Genomic DNA, 21,668 nt, shown 5'->3' with positions numbered 1-21,668 from the left:
TAAATCAGATCACGATGGGAATGGAAATGCTGAAATTCCACAAGTTCCACAGATTTTTTTTTTCCTTTCTATTCGTATCTTTTCTTGTATATGAAGAAATCAGCTTTTTAGTTCAGTACAGGCTATGAGCTCTCTTGTGCAGATCCGATGGCTGTAACAGGAAAGCTGCATAGAAAAAAAGGCCACAGTCACAAGAGGTGGGAAGAACCTGATGGGAAGTAGGAGGTGAGGGGGCAGAGCTGAGCAACAAAAGGGTGATGCATAAAGGAAGTAAAGAAACGTACTTGTCTGCATACAGCTCTTAAATCCAACAAGGCTGCCCTCAGATACCACTTTTACGTGCTGGGAGAAATCTACTTGGAAAGTAGTAGGATGTATATGAAGGGTAGGTAGAAGGGGAAAGGTTTGTATGTATTCACAAAAACTCCTTCCGCTAAAGAATTTCTAAGTATTTTGAAACTTTAAAAAACCCCCACAGCTTAACTAAAAAAAAAAAAAAAATCCAAGCCCTCAAAAATATAATGCATAAAAGCGTGTAAGAAATTGTCTTATGCATGTATTTCTTACCTATTTTTTCACACAACAATTTTGCTAGAGCCCACACCAGAACCTATTTAAACAAAAGAGGGCTGGATAAAGAGAGAATGTGGATAACTCCATTTTTGTTCCTGGTATTCGGAGAAGCAGGTGCAGACAGAGGGAAATGCCTGGACTCCAGCGGGAACTGAGGGGGTCGGCCTCTCTCAGGATGGACCTCCAGGTGAGATGGCGGCCTCACTGGAAGCAGCAGCAAAGCTCTCAGCTGCTTCTCTGGAGGCAAGCTTTGGTCTGCGCTACCTCTCACAGCCTCAACAAATGCTAACGCTCAGAGCTCTGTGTCGTGCTGAAGAACGCTCCCGATTTTCTTCTATGGGTTTATTGTTGCGTATTTTAGCACAGAACTACTTTATTTCCTTCACAGACACACATGAGCTTTAAAAAGTTGAATAACAGTGCTGTGGTGAACTAAGGATGTTTCACTGGCTTTAAAGATTTCGGTCAGGCTGTCAGCTGGGGGAGGGCTGCTCAACCGGGCTGGCTTTCCAAAATGTTTAAACCAGGAGATCACTCTCCTGACTCACTGTGGAAAATGCTTCTGCAACCCAATGCCCTGCACTGGTTTTATAAACCTTCTGTCAGTTAGCCCTCTACTGAGGCCCAGTTTGCACCTAGTTTATGGTGCTGATGTTTATTATTCTCATAATGTCTTCACAACCATGTCCCTGGCAGGCACTTGTTTTTCAGCCCCTTCCAATGCCTAGCATAACTAATTCCTTTAGGGTATGTGTGTGTGTTTTTTGGTTCTTTTTTTTTTTTTTTTTTTTTTTTTTTAAAGAAGTTCCTTGGTTATTCTGGTGGCCACGAGATGCAAACCAGAGGTAGAGTTTTGAGGAGACTTTATTTGCTTCAGTCTTGCCTTACGCAGTTTACATGAATCTAGTCACCATGCGCGTTGCACCGACAAACTGCTGCGGGCGAGGCAAAGCAAAGCAGGGCTGGCGGTGGTCTTAACTGGTTGGGGAATTTCCGTCCCTGAACGTGCTCGTTCGATGGGCTCCCTTGAATAGTTTTCTCCCTTGTTTGATGTTTTTGCTGCTCCATCTTGCTACTAGGCAAGGTAGCTTGAAACCAGCTTGTTTTCACAGCAGTTCTGACTGCTGCTGCCCTCCCTGGAGCACGACTGGGAGCCTGATGGTACCTGCCACCTGCTCAGCCGTGAAACCTCGCTCAGCTTGCGCAAGGCCTCCCGAACAAAGTCCCTCTTTCCCCCGTGGGTATCTGGGCAAGGGGAATTTTGCAAGCTCTCCCTAGCGAGTTAGACACAAAGCAGTTCTGGCTTCTAGCCTAGAAGAGGCTGCCAGGCATTTTCTTCATGTCAGCATCGCTTATCGCTCCGAGGGAAGAAACTGAGCATGTGCTGCCCTCCTTTCTCCAAGCCGCGATTAGCAGAGAGACAAAGCGGCTCTGACCAGGCTGGCATTGCAAGTCTCCTTGACCCAGGAGAACGAAGACAGCCTGGTGCATCTCCTCAAACCAGCTGCTGCACGAACTCTGCCTAGCCTTCCCTCAGAATACTTTTTTTTTTTTTAGTCGCAAGCTTCAGAAGGGGAATTCAGGATCCCGGCCGCTGGCAGCCCAGGGCTCGTCATGACATGCTCCTTGCTCTCTTTGAAGGAGGTTTGCTTCAGTGTGATGTATGAGATGCTCTGTCATCAAGTCATCTAGAGACAAGATAGCACAAAATTCCTCACTTGTTGAAAGCAGATGCTCTCAGCGAACCTATTTCATCACTTCCATACTTAAGATACGGTTTTGACTTCTTGAACAAACAGCTTAGGTCTTACGGGCAGACAGGAAGCCATTTTTCTGATGCCTTGTCAGTTGAGGCAAAAGGTAAAGAAATATGATGAAGCTACAAATACTGTCAACTAGACTTTAGTCTTTCTGTTTAGTATTCACTCTGTAAGTAGTTCCAATAAAATAATCTAGACAACTCCACAGTCTAGACCTGCCAAAGCATCCACAATATCTTTTTTCCACATCATTAGAGTATCAACATAAAAAGAATTATTTTCCATCTAAGAAAATAGATACTAAGAAATTAGCTTAATAGCTGAGAAATTTTAAATACAGATTATATACATCTAACTAACCTGTAAAACACTTTTATTTATATATATATATATACACACACTTACTGCTACCATGCTTTTAAATACTTTTGTAAAAAACTCATGAGTATATAATTCTCAATATATCCGAGTTACCACTTTCCACTGGATTTGACTGGAAAATGGATCCTCAAATGAATAACTGTACTTCTGGGACATCAGCTAATATTCTCTCACTCACATGGCATTTTACTTTTTTCCTACCTACCAGGGCTTGCAGAATGCTGGGGGTTATAGCACAGGGGAGTAACACCTGAGCTGTCTGCACTGGTGGTGTCAGGAGGCAGTGTGCTGGGGGACACAGATGACAGCCTGCTAGTGCTTATACTAATTGTGACTTCCTTTTCCATATGTATTTTTAATTTTAAAAAAAAAAAGTGTTGTTAAAATAACTAGATAGAAATGCTTAGGTGTTTGTTTCTTCTAGACCTGAAAAAGTTGCAATTTCTATACTGATAGAGCCTATGAATATGCTAGCAAACCTTTTCTAGTGTGTAATTTGTGTTCACATACTACATTACTATTAATGTAACCTACTTCTGTTTCAAAATAGTTTTGAATTACTCCCAGTATGATTCTACCTTAGGAAATTAACATTTTTAGAAAGGTGCATGGAAACATGTGCAACTGTGTGTATATATATATGAAGGTACATATTTAGAATATAAATCACATGTATTAGCCTGACCAAACTTTTTTGGACTTGCTGTTCTCAAATTGAATTTTCTTGTTTCATGTCATGCTTGAGACCAAGACTCAGTTACTTGTTTTGTATTACAAAGGTAATGATAAATCTTTAAGGGAAAGTAATTGTCTAGCAGCCTCCTCTGGAGTCATGCTCCTGAAGAGTATTACATAGTAATTTTGGTTTGACAAAACTTAATTACTTGGAGGAAAGAAAACATTAGGAACTGGGATGTCAATAACCACCCTGTGAAAAATGTCATAAGGAAGTGCTTTCAGACTGAAATGGAAGTCTAAGTTTCCTTGTTTTGACTCATGCTCTGTTTATTCAGGCAATACTGCATGCTATGGACCAACACCCAAAACAGAAGTGCACTTACGTACCAGTTCGAAGTGTATTGAGAAGCACACATCTCTGATACCTGCCAGAACCTAGTGGTAGTCTCTCAATTTCTAGATGTGGCAGTGTGTGTCAACATAGTAAGTACATGTAAATGCTTATAGCTGTTGGCCAGCAGAATAAAGGCATTTCTGTAGAGAACAGGCCAATTTGCAACCCTACAACTAGAGGATTCATTTGTCACTATCAGGATATGTGGGCAAGAAAGATTAACTACAAAATCAGGTTCTGTACTAAGATGGATGTGTTAGAAGTAAGATATTGAGAGTCTCATCTGATCAGATACCTTTAACAACAGATATTAAATATTATGTACATTAAAGCAAGACTAAAGGTGTTTTCTTTAAATCATTTTATGATGCTGTTAATGCAAAGAAGAATCATTAGGAAAGGGACAACTGAAACAATTTAAAACAAATATATTTGAAATGCAAAATCCAATTCAAAAAGTATACATTAACAGAAGTAAACAAAACTGAAAGTTGTGAAAAATATATAAGGTTTCTCTTTTCTTCCCCCCTTTTAAATATGCTGAAAACAATTTAGATAAAAAGATTTTCTGCTCAAAACCAGTCAAGTACTCAAGTGAAGTTTCAAGTACTTACAGCAATGATGCAGTTTGTGATGGTTCAGCTAGTATTCACTTTCTGTTAGAGGCACATATATGATGGTAGGGCAGCATAAATATTTTGCAGTTTTTAAATACAACTCTAAGCTGATTGTTAGGCAAGATAAACAATGATTTCTTACAAAAACATCACAAGGAGTGGTTTTGGAAACCTATAACTACTATACTTTATGTATGGATAGCGGTCACTTTACCACCACTAACAATGCATTGTAGAAACATTGTATTCCATAATGCTCCTACTTTTTATTTAGTGGGAGTGAAGAAATGGGACTGAAATTACTGTGTACTTTGTGCAAGATAACATGCAATTTTGGAACTAGAATATAGCACCTCATCTTCCTGTTTTACTGACTATCAACACTGCACTTATGCAGTAGCAGGGTGCTGTAAATGAAGCTCACAGCACCACAAAGCCTGCTGTCTGGCAGACAGACGAAACAACTAGTAGGGTACCCTGAACATCTCTCCCCTGAAGTTTCAGAGTGCAGCAGAGCAGTTTACATAGCTTCTGTAATGTTAATCAGCACTTACTGTATGCCCCTGAAAGTATACTCAAAGCATTCATTTTTATCCATCTCAGGTTAAAACCTTTATAGAGGCATCCTTTCACGTAATATTTTCACACTGTAAAGGTTTAATATTTATATAGCCTCTACAGGTTTGTTGACTTCAAACAATTGTTAATATATTAGGAAAGCATTAATGTTCATTAGAAGACTCCATTTAGGCTTTAATTTCAAGTGAGGTAAGTCTAAAGGAAAAGACAACTTACAGGTTTCACCCACATCAGCAGAAGCTGGCTCATAATTATATCATAGTCTAGGATTCATCTTGGTCTGCTACACTGTTCAGTTACAAACTCCTCCTTTAAATTAACCTTTTGTTCCCATTATCTCACAAAAGTCTTCTCCCATACTACCTAAGAGATCATGTACTGTTGCCTGCAATTTGAGAACCACAAAAATATGACAAAAATCTGGTATTTGATTTTTCCATTTCAGTACAGCTCGTACTACTTGCAGCTAATTCAGATTCTGCCTGGGTGAGTGAAAGCTGCACAACAGCTCTAACACAGGCTCACTGTTGGCTGTGTATCAGCACCTCTCGCCCCACCTTCATTAGAAAAACTCAGCAATGAGGTACTGCAGTAGTTGGCAATATTCCACAGTGATACATAAAGATTATAGCAGCAACTTGTGTAAGAATAGTAAACTATATTTGACTGGTATTCTTCAACCAAAAAAATCCAGTCATACATTGTAATACACAATTTAAATACCAAATGGAATCATTTAATGGCATATTGGGGATGAAGTCCCACAGTTTATGAATCAATCAATCAATGTGTTTACATGAGGATTTGCTGCTGAGCACAAAGCTGCCTCTCCAGTCAGTCCCAGCAGCTGATTCTTTCCTGCTCAGGGATCAGACTCCAGTTGGGTGAAGGCTTGTCAGCCACCAGCCAGTCAAAGTCATCCACCAGGTTCCAGTTGTTTCTGTTCCTGTCCAGCCCAGAAGACTCGAAATCCCTCTCGATACCAGCATAGCTCCAGGCGTAGGGGGCGAAGGAGACCTTAGTGCAGTCCTCGATTACAGCTCGGCTGGTAACATGGACATAGAACCGGCTGTTGCGGGTGCGATGGGTGCGGAGCTGCTGGCAGGCCAGCACCAGGAGACAATCGCTGCAGCCGTCCACCAGCACGGAGGTGGAAACGGGCCCGCAGAGCACGGTGCAGCCCCGGCAGTCCCGCACCCGCAGCGTGTTGGCGTTGCCGCGGAGCCGCACCCGGCAGCCGCGCAGCTCGGAGAGCACCACGTCGCGCTGCAGCAGCTCAGCGGGGCCGAGCTCCAGCTCCTCGTCCTCGGCGCCGCTGAACCCGCACAGCGGCGGGCCGCTCGACTCCCCTTCGGCTGGGCCGTGGCCAGGGGCCGGCGGGGCGGCTGCAGGCCGGGCGGGCTCCGCGGGGCGCGGTTCGCTGCCCGGAGCCGCTTCTTTCTTGAGGGCCCGGAAGGCGAATTTCTTCTTGGGCTGCAGCTGCTGACGCCGGGCCGCCAGGTCCCCCTGGAGCCGCGCCACGGCCTCCTGCCCCTGCCGCACCTCGTAGGGCGCCAGGAACCGCACGCTCTCGGTCAGCAGCTTCTGCAGCCCTTGCAGGCGGACGGCCGCCTCCTCTAGCGGCCCCGCCGCCAGGAGCGCCTCCACGGCCTCTCGCTCCCGGGCGAAGGCGGCCACGAAGAACTCGCTCTGCTCCTCCTTCACTACCTGCGCCTCCTTCTTCTGCCGCTGCCGTTCCACGCCCTGCTGCCGCTCCGCTTCCCGCCGCTGCAGCCGCTCCGGCAGCACCACGGCGGCAGTGGCGGCCATCTCAGGCTGCAGGGAAGCCACGAAGGCGGCCGGGGCCCGCAGCTCCTCAGCGGACACCGCCGCTGCCTCTCCTGCTGCTTCCATCTTGCTTCCTCGCCTCCCCTCCGGTCACTAAGCGGCCCGCCCATTGGCTACCGGCAGCCCGAGTTGCGTCACTGCCGCTGATTGGTGGGCCAGAGGGCTCCCGGCGGGAGAGGAGGAGGGCGGGAGGGAGGAGTCTCCTGTGGTTTTAAAGGGGCCGGCGCCTCTCTGCGGGATGGGGTGAGTCCTGGCGGCAAGTGCCGCGCTCCGCGGGGCGCGTTATCCCGTTTCCCAAATTAGCAGCTGGGCTATAAATAACCCCCTGCCCTACCCCCTCTGTGCGCGTGCGTGTGTGTGTAAGTGCTTGTTTCTTCCCACTCCTCTCCTTCACCCACCCCCTTCCCCCCCTCTGAGGCTGCGCCCGCGATGGGGAGCGTGGCAGCCGTTGGGCCGGCGGCCCGTGGCGCGGGGGCGGACCTGGCTACCGGCACCCCCCCGCCTGCGGCCCTTCCTGCGGGGGTCGGGGCGTCTTCTCCCTGCCGTGGGGCTCGGAGGAAGAGGGCGGCTCCGTGGCGGGGCCCGGGCGCGGCGGGGAGGGCGGCTGAGGGCCTCAGCCGCGCTGCCTGCCGCAGGCGGTGGCGGCAGCAGCTCTCCACCTGCTGTTAAAAATGAAGTCAGGTCCCGCTGGCCGCTCGTGTCTTGTCTGAGCTGGTCGTGTGTTTCTGGTAGGGGTCGGGCCGCCCCACGGCTGAGTGTGGTGCCTGGCGGCGGCATCCCCCGTGCCCGGGTGGGCGCGGAGCCACGGGCCCGGGGTGGGCTGGCTGCCTCGCAGGGCTCCTGTCTTCAGGAGGCTCTCTAAATGCAGTGGTTTAATAAACTGTCCCTACTGTTCCCTCTTCTGCGGTGAAGTAGTTATGAAAAAGGCTGTTAATACTTGCAGGTAACTACAAAGGTGCTACCAAATGGACTGGTTTTCTTAGCTGCTTATTTGATTTCTTGAGTGTTGTGTTTGAGAAGAGGGTTCAGTTCTTGAGGGAAAAGGTGAGAGCGGTGCCTGTGGATTACCATGCCCTGGAGGGAGGTCTGGATGAGAAACCCACAGAGGCCTATATGGAAACATGGCAAGGAAGACTTTACGTGTTTAAGTTTTATAATTAGGAGATGTGTTTTAAGTAAACTTGCAACAGGAACCAGAAATGAAATACACCTGGCTACAAAGTAGAGAAGTGACCATCATTGTGATGTATTCTTTTGAGAACTGTTCTTCTATTTCATGGAACATTAGTTTTTGTAATGCAAGTTAACACAAAGCATGCTTTTAGAAACATACGAAAATAAATTTCATTCCTGTGTATTGCTATACATCTCCTGTCCCTCGGCATTTCAGTTACCTATAATTAACATAGGACCTAAAACTGTCCATTACAACAAAAATGTAAACCCAGAGTAGATAATCTGAATTTACTGTCCTGCATTTGGTGAAAGCATGAGGTTTTTTCTAATGTTCCTGTTTGGAAGCATGGCTTTTTCTGTTACTTAAAGTGAGCATTTGAAAGTAGCCTTAGCTTGAAAATAGCCATTGTTTTATGTTTGCTGAGAAATGTGGTTTAATTTCTGTGTTGGACCTAACATCGTTAAAGGGTACGGAGTACCTGAACCTAATATATAATGATGTCAGCCCAGCTAGGATGATAGAAGAAAAGGCAGAGAAATGTAATGCATAAAAGACTTGCGCTAAAATAGAGAATATTCTTTCCTTACCATTGTGATAATATAAAATCAAGGGATTTCAAGGGGTGGTTGTATAGCACTGGTACTGTGGAGCAGGTTGGATGAGGGGCAGCAGGATGGGTAATGTAGTGATTAATGCATTACAGCCCTTCACTGTCGCAACACTGCAATGTTAATGTGTCCAGAATTTTGTTTCTGAAAAATGAGATTGACTCTTAAAAATGAAAAACTCTTACCCTGTAGAAAGGGAGAATGCTCAGTCATGAAAAAGAGAATGAAATCTTGAAATATTATTACTTGATTTTTTTCTATCAATGCGTTTAAATGATGCATTTAGTAGGTCTTAGGCATTTTTGCTAAAAGAGTGAAATCCACTCTTACAGTAACGTTCCATTAGGCAGGAATATGGTGCAATTCATTCACTGTAAGAAAAAAAAATAAATCCTTATTTCCATCTTGTTTCATTTTACATAGCAGGCTTTTTTGCCCTATGCTCCCACGAGTGTAGGTAATACAGATGGTAACTGTGATGTAAGTGCTTATCCCATACATGAGAATGTTGAAAAGATTACAAGAAAACACTAGTGCAAACAGCTCAAAATAAATGTTAAGTATTTTATGCTGCAGTATAATTATTACTTTTTATTACATTTCGGCACTTGGAAAGCTGGGTATTCTAAATTGTTTTTTCTAGAGGTGATTGGAGGCTTAAACTAATGAGGACCAAATATGCTTGTGAATAGGAGCTTCTGGGAGAGACTGGAATCTTTTCACCTTGCTAATGTGCACAAATGATTTTTGGGTTAGAAGCGAAATAACCCTAGATACAAGAAGGTGAAGTGTATGACCATGATTAAAAATGAAAAAGGGAGCAGTAAAATTCTTCTAACCATCTCATCTTGATGTTCCAAATTTACTTTCCGCACTTAAAATTTGAGGTTTTGGTATAATTGATATTGGTATGTATATTTTTTTGTGGTAATACAGAGACTGATAATTTTCTTCCTGACTTTGCTGGCAGCCACGTCTGTGTTTTAAGGCTGCTTAGCGTGCTGATTATAAGCCATAGAGAATAGAAGATTTATGATTTCCCAAACAGTAACCACTTGAATAAAATACAAGCCTTCTAGCTCAGTCTTGAACTCCTTTTGGTAAGCAGTTGAGCTGTGTGTGGATATTAGATAAGAGTAAGGTACATAGTTCTGTGTGATAATTTTTTCCTACTCCTGCCCCAAATGTGCTTTAGTTCCTCTCTGGTTTGAAAGTAGATAGTAGTCATTTCAGTAAGACCTTTTGCTGTTGCTTGGACTGTACAGCGTTACTTGTCTTACATGAAGTTGCAGGTTGCACGTGCTTACTTGAATCTAGCACTGCGAAACTCCAAAATGTAAACTCCATTGCGCATGCTTCCAGGTTTAAATCTGTATCACATGGTTATAGCTGTTGCATGCTATCTACCTGAAATATTTTGTACTGATTTAAACTAGCTGAACAGCATGAACTCACAGCCTTTTGAAGTGAGATGTATTGTGCAGTTCAGGTGAAGGTTCAAGATCCTGTCTTATTCCATCATTATTTTAAGAGGAGTGGGGAGTAAAAGCGAGATCCACAGAGGTAACTGGGTGTCTGGCCTCATAATAATGAATTCTTAAACCTGAAGTTCCTGAGCTTGTGAAAGTCAAGAACCTCATAGTTGTGGTGTGATCTTGAGATGTAGATCTGCGCTCTCTGAAGCAGAGGAAGGAAGTAAATACAGTTATTCCTTATCATCGTGATGCATTTCCAACACTGACATTTTTTATTCCGAAGGGTGTAATGCATGTACATTGCACCGTCACACACCAAAATACGCTGTTTTGTCTTTTAGCTGTGTTTTCAAGAAAAGCAGCAGCCCCTGTGTCTTGCATGGAGCTCTTATCTGATAGATGTGATCTCTGCCTGCTAGATTGAGTTTCTCCAGAAGAGATTAGCAGATGAACGTAATTACTTCTGGCTACAAAGTATGTACTTCAGTGGCTTGTGCAACCATCCTATTCTACTGCCAGTTTTAGGAAAGGCTCTTTGAACTCCTCTGGCACTGTAATCAGGCATGAAAGATGTAAGCTATATTAGGATTCATTTAAGATATGGCAGGCTGTACAGTTTTCACAGTGGAATGGGAGTTTCAGTAAAAGGGACTGTCAAGTCACTGTATCTCTGTGTTCTTCTCTTGGAAAAAATAACAAATGCCTTTAACATTGTTTGGCATACTGATTGTTTTTTAAAAAAGGTTTTGTTTGGATTAAAATGTTGCATTTTATATATTTGGCCATATGGAAAGGCAAGACAATGTAATATATGTATGTTTTAAAATCACTAATTAGAGAGTTAAAGCTAAAACTATAAAACTTACTTGGTGCACCTTAATTGCTGTGAGTAATGCAAAAGCTTTGAAATGTAATCCTTTGGAATGCTTAAGATACTAATTATATTCCAACCAGTCAAGGTGCACTTGTTTTGAAGCAAGTCTGAGCTGGTCCCTTCCGAGAACCTGGTATTCCCAATACCAAAGGTGGAGAAACAAATTAATTTCTACAAAAATGAGTTATTCTCCAAAACCAGGAACAGACTTCAAAGCATAATGTTTTATGACAAGAGGCACTTCAAGATTAATAAAGCAAGGCCCAAATGTGCTAAACACAAAAGCTCAAAAACAGAAGAGCACTTAAGTTGGGTCCAGGCCTAGCTGCTAACTGGTATTTAGAATCCTAACTTGCTAATTGCTATTAGTTAAATTCCGAAGATCAAGTATGTAAACTGCAGATGCTGTCTTATGGACTCTCCCTTTGAGGTAGTTATTCTATTACTTCTGGAGTTCCTAAGAGATTTTTTTTTCCAATGCTTCACTTTAGACTTCAGATGATTTTACTTGTTTTTAATTTATTTTAAGGCATTTCAGAAAACTATGTTTGTTACTGGACTAGCCAGTTCAATGGACCACCTAAGTTCCATAGTATATCAAAGTTTTCCATTTTGGAATTGTGAATCTTAATTGCAAACATGTTCAATTTATTTTTCTGAATAATGTAAATAGAATTAATTTGAAGTCATTATATCCAAGTTTATTGATTTTCTGTTAGCTTTCCTGCAGTATATTCATTAGTTAACAAAACTAGTGTTCTTTTTGCCTTTTATTCATCTTATGAAAAAATCTGTCAGCTATCATTTTGAAGGAGGACTGCCTCCTATTATTAGCATTTGTTCTTCAGTCTAAATCAGAGAGAACAAATTCTGTTCATATTGATACACTTTCTAATGATAATATTAAGACTTATCGTACAGCAATCTTTATTCATATCCAAATTTTATCCAGCCAGTTTCTAGTAGGGTCCCAGAAATACCCAAGTAAAACCATTCTTTCTGAAAAGTTGTGACTTAGATGATGCTTTTTTCATAATGTCCCTTCTGTTCCTCCATTTTGTCCTGTCCTTATACAAATATAGCTTAGCAGGCTTCTGTTTCTTTCCTGAATAGGAATGCTGTTGGTATTACTGTTCCACTGTGTTTCTGTTATCCCTATAACGCCTGGCTTCATGTTTTAGGCCTTCATTTTTTGCTTAGGTTCCTTCTATTAATATTTATTTGTTTTTTTTTTTTAATCATTCACAGCACCTCAGCTGTATTAGGAATTGTCTTTCTGTTAGCTTCATTGCCTGGCTGCTGTGTTTAATTACTACTACTTTTTTTAAAAAAAAAAAACACCCTTGTGTCCATCTGCTCATTAACATACTCTTAATGTATTTCTGTATCCTTACTTACCTGATTTTTTTCCCATTCATCTATGCTAACCAAACTATGAATATTATACAAGCTGGTCTCAATTTCTGCTATCGTTTTTAGTTTAAATTTCTTCTATAAATTTTGATGGTGTTTGTTGTTGAAGATTATTTCTCCAGATACCGTAGTAAAGTTCTGTCTCCAGAGGTGGTATTTTCCAATACATTTCAGTGACTTGAATATCTTAACATTATTCTAAATTGGAAGTGAGAGCTATTAATCTTTCCAACTTAATTCTCCTTTTTAAGATACTCTAAGGTGAAGAATATGAGACTCTATTTAAATATAACCTGGAGCATGATATAGTTATTCTTGAACTGATGTTCTGGTAATAATTTTGCATTGTGATTTGTTTCAGTGGGAGGTTCAGTCACTATGTTTTTCTCTGTTTTTTCTTGTCTTCCATACGTCAGATCCACATCTCAGAGAAGCGTAGTTCTCCAAAACTTCTTGTTTGGATTCATCACAGAACAGCCCTTTTGGCCTTCACGCCATCTCCAGTCATAGAAACCTGGCTTTCTTCTGGTATTGGTGTAAATCTCTTGTTCTGAGGTTCATTCTTAGTTGCCTTGTCTTACTACCTACATCCTAACCAATCACTCCTTAAGATATGGATTGGTTAGATAGTCCTGTGTTTGGTATGATGATTGACGCTGGAGTCATACAGCTTTATAAGTTACACCATGCAATTATGACCCTGGTCTTCTAAGTACTGTTTTGGGTATGTAAGGCATGGTGTCAAGCTGAAGTCTGTAACGTTCAGGAAGTTTATACTGGTGGGTCATCTAAGTATTGGTGGCAACTATTCAAAATTTGGCAGTTCATATGGATATCAAACTGAATTTTTCTTGTGGTATGTGGCATTTATATTCCAAGTTAAAGTCCTTGTCTCCCTTCATGCCATTGGATTTGAGTGCCCTAGTTTTCAAGTGTTGTGACCTCTACCTTTCCTATTGCTTGTACCTTTTAATGATGACCTATTTATTTCTGTGCCTTCAAGCTTAGAGTTGTTTATTCTTATCTAAATTAGTAATGAATAAAGCAGTACATAGTTGGATAAATGGTGTGTGTGGTGATGAGCTGACACAAGAAACGTGTCCTGGTTTCAGCTGGGATAGAGTTAATTTTCTTCCTCGTAGTGTGTATAGTGCTGTGGTTTGGATTTAGGATGAGAATAATGTTGATAACACACTGATGTTTTGGTTGTTGCTAGGCAAGGTTTAGACCAAGTCAGGGACTTTTCAGCTTCTTACACTGCCCCACCAGCGAGGGGGCTGGGGGTGTCCAAGAAGCTGGGAGGGGACACAGCCAGGACAGCTGACCCAAACTGGCCAAAGGGATATTCCATACCATGTGACATCATGCTCAGTATAACTGGGGGGAAGCTGGACAGGGGTTTAGACTGCGGCTCGGGAACTAGTTGGGCATCACCAGTGGTCTGCGGGTGGTGAGCAATTGTGCTGTGCATTGCTTGTTTTGTATATTCTTTTATTATTATTATTCTCTTCCTTTTCTGTCATATTAAACTGTCTTTATCTTAACCCACAAGTTTTAGGGTTTTTTTTTTTCCCCCCTGATTCTCTACCCCATCCCACTGGGTGGGTGGGGGGAGTCAGTGAATGGCTGTGTGGTTGGTGGTTAAACCATGGGAGGTAAAGAGGCTTGGGAGGAAGAAGTGCCATCACTAGAGCTGAAGCACTCAGTCTGAGGAAGCAAAGCTGCAGTGGAGTAAATGGCAGTCTTTTCCAACCAATATACCTCCGCGAGAATGCAGTGAGTTGAGGTTACAAAACAACTATTCGTGCAAGAATCTTGGGATGACTGGAATTCATTTCTTTAATGCAAATAGCTTAGTCTTTAAATTCTTTCTTATGAATCTGCTGCTGCTTGATCTTCTTTTGGGGTACTAATTTATGATTGCATTAGAATTGGAATGCTTGCGATGCAGACCTGGAAAAATGGGCTGAATAATAAAGTGACTTAATCTAGGAGAAACCTGGAGACAGAATGAATGGGGAGGGTGTTTTGTACCCCCCTGTTTTCTCCCTCTTAATGTCTAAGCCTAGTTTTCACTTCTGCACAATCTGTAATTTCAGGGCTATGTATCTCAACTTCAAATGTCATTTGGTGTCTTTGCACACCTGTGAGAGTGGTAGTTGTTAAATAGCATGGTCACAGTTTGACAGCTGATGTCAAAATATAGCCAAGTAGCATGTTGTGTGATGGGTGCAGATGATGTTCCCAGTAGCTGTACTTAAGAATTATTACGCCAATGTCTATCTTCTAAAGATTTCTCCTATTCCTTTTTGACACTGGTCTTGCCTTTCTACTCATGCTTATTTCCCCTTACTCCTTCTGAGGCTGCTACGGGAAAATGAATGAGAAAATGAATTAATGTGGTTGAGGAAGCTAAGGACAGACAGCAACTGAATGTGCATTGTATGTAATTTGGAGAATAGGACTCTGAGGACGACAGCTCTGGGCAGGTGACCTTGGGGTAGGAGAATTTTGACATATTAGGGTCTTTTGTGTTAACGCAGTAAGGCAATGAGGAGAGGGGAGACCTCCTGGGGCAATGATACTCAGTTCAGAAACACCACGTGATCTTCTTAAAAAAGCATGAGTACCTCACAGCAAAAAGCAGTATTTCTGTAGAAACATGGTCTGGAAAATTCTGTAGTACACCAGAAAGTGATAATACTACAGCTGAAGGTGGCATTCATACTTCTTAGTATTGAAGGTAACATTAAATTTGCTCTAAGTGCATACTTCAGTCTGACCTATAGTCACATGCAACTCTTGGTTTTCTTTTTTTTTTAGTAACCATTTCTACCTGAGCCAATTTTGTTTCTGAACAGATATAGCAAATATAGAAATAGATGCAAATTTACTTCTGCAGGGGGTACAGCATGTTCTGGTTTTGTACACTCAGTGGTGATGCAGAGGGTTTTCATTCTTAAACTCACTGACTTGTCTAGGTCTGGAGAAATCTAGTCACTTCAGGGTGCTTCACTGTAGAGATGTTAACTCTCCTTCCAGTTTTGTACTGTCCCTGCTTAGCAAGGTTATTGTCAACACTGCTTTGAAACATTCTTCAGGGAAAGTAAGTGGAAATTATGGTACAATTGTGGACAATTTACATAGGCTTCCTTGTGTTTCTCATGATAAGGGAATCCATTCAAAGTCGTTTGTCCTCCTTTCTCCTATTCCTTCTTTGTATTGCCTGCTTCCTATTTGTGGTTTCTGTAGGACTGGGAGAATAATAATAATATACCTATTAGATATTCTGCCTCATAACCTCTGAAACAAAGTTCCTTTCTGTTAACCAAATCAGAAGAACGCTTGTGGTGTCTCTCCAGCTCAGGAGTTCCCGAGCAACATTCTCTAAGGCCTGTGATGCTGAGTAGGCTGTAATTCAGGGCAGGGTTTGGCCCCTTGAAGCATTTGCTGAAGTTAGGAACCTTGAAGTATGGCCTTTTCGATTTTCTAATGCTAGTGTCAGGCTTGCTACAAGAGCAGTTAGGCCGCTGAGCTCTTTGACATGTGGTGTTTATGTCCATATTGTTGGCTATTCAGGTCCATACTGTGTTTAGGAAAAGTGAAGTTAATATATTGGCTGATGGACTAGGCAGCACCATGCTTGCGTTCAATATGTCTGGACTGCATAAAGGATCTGTTGGACTCGTACTAAGGCCCATTTGCTGGGGCCCGACCTTTCCACTTAGGGACTGATTTGAAACTTCACCTAAATTTTCTACTGTGGACAGGCATGTAACAAGAATTGCAGGTGAGTCTTGGCTTTGACAAAGGCTTGGAATCAGGCTTAACTTTTGTTTCCCATATTGTAATATGAATTGGTTGATTAATTAAAAAATAATATAACCAGAGTCTAATTGAAAACAATGCTGAGGTGCTGACTTTTTTTTTAAAACATAAAATACCTGGCCAACTTCTTGGAGAAGGTCCAGTTAGTACACTGCCCATAACTGTTTTCACGTCATTGCATTTAAAAACTAAAAACGGAAGTGGTTTTTGAGCTGTAAAGCTAATAAAGAAGAATGCACTACTAAAGTCTTCAAATGCTTGTCTCAAAGGAGTCTTAACAAAGTTACTGTTTCTTAGGAAAAAAAATAGAAAACATTGCTGTGTGCAGGTCCTTGGGAATTGCGATTACTTAGCAGGAAAAGGGTCTTTAAAAAGATTTCTTGTTTTAAAAGCATTAGCATACACGTCTCTACATGCTAAGAATCTAACACTGGTTTCAATAAAATGTTATTGTTTTAAATAAACTAGGCTTGTAAGACCATCTGAATGAAGAATTTTTAATTATATGTGTAATGAATAAAGTATTTTAAGTTGAACTAGTTTTGTATAACCAAAAAGCTTTGAATAAAATTATAGTAATACTTTTAATTGAAATAAACTGTAGAATTGTATCAATGAACTCTCAGTGCTATAAGCTGTGACTCCAAATTAGCGTTTTTAGGTTACCCAAAACTTTAAGGGGCTGAAATTCCTGTCATTTGTTTCTGCCAAGGGTGATAAGAATATATCTTATTCAAAATATTGCCACTTGTAAGAGGATCAAATCTTTTTCAAGGTGACCATGCATTTTATTTTTCTGGGGACCCCCCCGTCCACCCCAAGTGTGTAGTGGTTTACAACTTCAATGTGAAGGAAATCAAGTTGTTAAAGTGAATGTTCTTATTAGTGGGAAAAACCTGTTTGGGTTATTTTTTTTTTTAACTTTTCTGTAACCCAAAACACACCCCAACTTTTAACCGAAAGTAAACAGCTCAGGCACGTATAGATTGCCAGATTTACGGCTTTCTCAAAAAAAAAAAAAAAGGCAGCTAAACTTTTTAAAGGGACTGACTGTACAAAAGGCGAAGTGAGGATGGCGTTGGAGCTGGGGACTCATCATGTCAGGGCGGCGGTGCGTGTGCCCGGGCGGCGGTCTGCGGCACTGTCCCCCGGCGGAGCTGCACGGCCGGGCCCCGCCGGCGCGGCGCGGTGCGGTGCAGCGCTGTGCGGTGCCGTGCCGTGCTCTCCTCGCTCGCTCTCTTTCTCTTTCCCCCTCGCTCGCTCGCTCTCTCCCCTCCCTCCCTCGCTCTCTCGCTCTCCCTCTCTCTCTCTTACACTGCCAGCCCCTGATGTGATGGCGAAGAAACCCCGTTGACAAGGCACTGCTTTTTCATGACGGTGAGTTTCCCTTTGAGTGTATTATAATTTTGTGATAAAAATTTCAAGGAAAAAAAAAACACACAACCTCCTTCCTCCCTTCCTTCGGGGAGGGAAAAGAGAGGGGGGAAATCTATCTCCAGACAGACAGAAAAGAAAGAGGAGCAAATTAACAACCAGGAGTTGCCAAAACCAGGATATTAGGTTTCAGCCCAGAGAGCTATTGGCTCTGGGGCTATGTATATAAATATATATCTAGAGAGAGAGCGAGCGAGAGGGGAGACGAGGAGGAAGAAGAGGGATATTTTGTGGGTGGCTGTTGTTTGGGCAGATGTGGATTCACATGGAAATGAACTATATATTTCTTTTTTCGGCGACGCTGGTGGTGGTGGCTGCTGAGGGCACTTAAAAAAAAAGTTGTTTCTTAAAATAAAGGCGGGGGGGGGGTAGAAGGGAGAGATAAGGTTTCAGGTCCAGGCTGATAGCTGCAGAGAGGGGAGAGGTTTGGGGTGGGTTTTTTTTTCTTGCTGATGCCATGCAAATTCAGGAGAGGAGGGAAGAAAAATCTCTTTTAATGACTCATTGATTGAGCCGGTTTAAAATTAGTTGTTGTTGTTGTCTTTTTTTTCCGCCCCCTTGATGGCCATCAAGAGAGGGATGGAGAGAGGAGAGGAGGGAGTGTGTGTGTATGTGTGAGTGTGAGAGAGCGAGTGAGAGGGAGAGAGGGGGATAGAGAGAGTGTGTGAGGGAGAAAGAAAAATAATCTTTTCAAATCTCCTCCCTCTTTTTTTTCCCCCCTCGTTTCTTTGCTTTTCTCTAAAGCTCTGTGGTCTGTGAAACACTCTTTCTTCCTCCTCGTTGGGAAAATGGAGACACTTCGTCTCTCTCCTGGCTGTGGAGCTGGGAAGGATTTTTCTTTTCTTTTTTCCTTTTTCACTCCTGGCTTCATTTTTTCCTTTCCCCCGTCCACTCGCCACCATCCTAATCTTGTCATTTCTTTGAGCTTGTGTCTCAGATTTGTGCCTTCTGGGGATTTATTTTTCACTCGTTTCCTCGTTTTCGGTGTCGCCACTAGATTTGATTTGATTTGTTTGGTTCTTTATTTGCAATTTCCTCTGAATTGCTCCGTGCCTCCTGCTTTTAACCAAGGAATGGAAACGGTGCTGCTTTTTGTGGGTGCGCAAAATGCTCGGGCGGTAGGTTTGGGCTAATGCGCGCTTTTTCTCCTTTTCGGGACCAAGTTTTTCGCTGTTTTTTGTTTTTGTTTGGGTTTTTTTTTTGCGTTTGGTTTTTCCCCCCCTTGTCTTCTGCAGAGAGAATATTTAACTGTAACGCCTCTTTTTAAAACATAATAAACTGTCTCTTTCTGGAGTAACCCGTTTGGCTTTGCTGTAGAGTGGATGTGAATCTGATCCTTTGCGCTGCTGGGATTATTTTCTGTAAAAGAATGTTTTTAGAAGTAGTTTTTATTTGTGGCTAAAAGCGGAGGGTTGTGGAGGGGATTTTCTGAAATCTTCACAGCTCACGTTTATTGGGTTACAGGGGGGCTTCAATACTTAGTATTTCAGTACTTATTTGTTTCTGCTATTAATTACAAAATTCATTTACGGATTACGACAGAAAGCAGATCTAGTAATGTTAAAAACCGGGCAAAATTAAACAACGTATAGAGAGCAGGTTTGTATTTATTGAGAACCGTTACTAAATGATGACTACGGGAAGGAGAGCGATGGGGAGGCCTTTGCTTTTCCCCGGCTTTCTGCTCCCCCCACCCCGCTCCTCTCCTCCTGGGGGCTCGGCAGTACGAACTGAAAGAGGATTTGAAAGAGAGGGGAAGAGGTCGTCCGGAGGTGGCTCTAGCCGTGCCCGAGCTCGGTGGCCAGCGTTTGCGGTGCAGCCCTCGGTGCAAGTGGGAGTGGGAGAGAGCGGGCAAGATGGCGCTGTCTGGCTTCCTGCCAGCGTTTGTTGCGCAGTTTCACTCTGACTCTCCTCCCCCACGGGCGCCATTTTAAGGTCCTTTCTGCTGTCGCGGCGCCGGCTGGGGCGTTGCCGTCGCGCCTTGCTCGGGCCATTTCTGTTACGGAAGCGTTACTCTCTCGGGCATTGAGATTCTCTCCCCAAAATCCCAGAAGCTGCTTGCCTTTTGTCGTGTCGTGTCCCCAAGCACCCCCTCCCCTTCCTTTAAGGAATTGCTGCAAGGGTTTTTTTCTGCGTGTGCTTTGGGGAGAGAGGTGAAGGATTCTTGGCTGTGTTTGTGCAGGGGAGCAAAAAGGGTGGATTGTTCTGGGCATGGGTCTTCTCGGGAATGGCCCCGTTGTCGCTCTGAATCGCTGCCTTCTCAGGCTTCCCCCATCTCCTGAGCAGTCTGGGTCACGGTCCTGTGAGGAATTAAACTGGCTTGGCTCAGCGGGGCCTGTGCTCCTAATTAAGGCCTGTAAACATATTTCAAAGCTTGTTCTTCTATCTCTAAAATACGTGTTTCTTGACATGAGATGCGTTCAGAGGCTAGGGAGAAAAAAAGATTTGAAAGATCATCCTCTTCTGTTGAATGATGACAAAAAAATACAACATGTCATTAAAAAAAGAAATCCACCTTTAAAAAATGCTCCAGTGTAGCACATAAGGCAAAGTAGTTTAATTGAAGAGCTTTCAATACCTTTAAAAATACTTGCAAAAATACAAGAGCAAGTAACTTTTTGGTGGGTAGATAACTCATTTTGTTGCTGTTACTTCGTAATTTTTTTTTTGAGGGGGACACTAGCATCTTTTCAAATTTTTATCACTCCTTTATGTCTCACAGGCAGCAGTGCTTTTCCCAAATTAGTGAAATTTGGCAACTCCACTTTAATGCTTTTTAAGTTTCATTTTGGTTCTGGTTTTTAGGGAGAATATTGAAAATGGTCTCTTTTTTGATCAAAACTTTTTTCTTTTACATTTCTGTGTTATCTGATCAATGTTCATGATGCTTGAATTTAATACCAGCAACATCTGTATTCAGGAACAGCAGATATGCTGCCAGACCAACTCATGCTGTGCCCAGTAAGGAGTGTGGAATGCTTGTTTAGTTCTTCGTTTTATGCTTTTTGACAGATGAGAGGAGAGCTTCCCCATGCCTCTTGCTTGTTCCTGAAGGAAGTGGGACATTTTTTTAAATTTGGGATTAATTTTAAGGCAGTTTAAATTCTTTGCCTGTTGGTGTTGAAGGGTTTTAAACAACCTTTCTTGTGAAATACACATTTTTATTGCTTGGAATGTACTAAAAAAATTGGATATAAACTCTTTTGTAAAGACTTTCATGGGGACAATCTTGTTAACATTCTAGCTTTTTAAACAATACACCTGCTAAAACTTTAATTGTTCAAAAATCTATGGAGTGTGGAGTACGGTATTTGTTCACATATTTCAGAAATACTGTTATATGAAATTCATTCTCTTGAAGTGATTATTTTGCATTTCTGTTAACAGTAGTCTTGGGATCAAAATAATGAATTTTTTTTTAGTGGTAGCGTATTTTTATACAATAAAATTTCTCTATTATGCACTAATGTCTGGCAGATTGTGGATTTTTTCATTAATTTGTGAAAATAATGAAGAAATTACGGAAACGGGATAAAAATGACCAGTTTATCTTCTCTTAGGGCATGATACTTGCCAAATGACTACATATGCTCTCAGCTCTGACCTGCTTGCATTAAAGCAAAACATATTCTCATCTTGAGATCTTTAGCAGATAATAGATCTGCTCTTTTAAGACTTCTTTGGCTGTGTCTGAGCTTAAAAGTTGGGGTTTTTTTTGTTGTTGTAGTTGCAAGTAGTATTTTGTATTTCACATAGCTGGTTTATGTTAATGGAGGAGTGCAGAAGCTCACCATGTTGATACATTAGCCCGATTGGTGCACCCTGGTTTATTTGCTAGTATGATAGTGTATTTTGAGTGTGTTCTTATTTTGTTCATGCTTTGAGCAGTTGCCTTGTATGTTATACCTGTATTCTTGAGTTGGTAATACCCTCAGTATATATCTGCCCTTAGATGAGGTCAGTGCTATGTAGTTTTACCCTTAACAGAGATGGTTCTACCATAGCTAAATATTTATAGGTGGGCCGTTTTCCTGCTTCCCATCTGACCTT

At 42.2% G+C, this 21,668-nt stretch overlaps 2 protein-coding genes across 7 annotated transcripts in view; one reads left to right on the top strand and one right to left on the bottom strand.

The window, feature by feature from the left end:
* Nucleotides 1-4,201: 4,201 nt before the first annotated feature.
* Nucleotides 4,202-6,996, bottom strand: TBCC (tubulin folding cofactor C). Its single transcript, XM_054819869.1, has one exon. The coding sequence runs from the start codon at nt 6,873-6,875 to the stop codon at nt 5,817-5,819; it is 1,059 nt and encodes a 352-aa protein (XP_054675844.1). The 5' UTR covers nt 6,876-6,996; the 3' UTR covers nt 4,202-5,816.
* Nucleotides 6,997-7,024: 28 nt separating this feature from the next.
* Nucleotides 7,025-21,668, top strand: part of BICRAL (BICRA like chromatin remodeling complex associated protein) — a 51,137-nt gene continuing 36,493 nt past the window's right edge. For 2 of the 6 annotated variants that reach the window (XM_054819860.1, XM_054819859.1), the window contains exon 1: nt 17,238-17,561. Coding sequence is in view for 1 of the 6 variants with exons in the window: in XM_054819858.1 (XP_054675833.1) it covers nt 10,517-10,543; nt 12,773-12,884 (139 nt within the window). In the remaining 5 variants the exon portion in view is untranslated. Of the gene's footprint in view, nt 7,053-10,410; nt 10,544-12,772; nt 12,885-17,237; nt 17,562-18,062; nt 19,218-21,668 lie in introns of those variants that run through there. The other 4 variants (XM_054819858.1, XM_054819862.1, XM_054819868.1 and 1 more) reach the window with 4 other exon arrangements.

This window comes from Grus americana, chromosome 3 (genome assembly GCF_028858705.1).
Source record: "Grus americana isolate bGruAme1 chromosome 3, bGruAme1.mat, whole genome shotgun sequence".
NCBI classification, from domain to species: domain Eukaryota; kingdom Metazoa; phylum Chordata; class Aves; order Gruiformes; family Gruidae; genus Grus; species Grus americana.
Note: the sequence above shows the minus strand (reverse complement) of the source record. Positions and strands in the feature narration are given on the sequence as shown.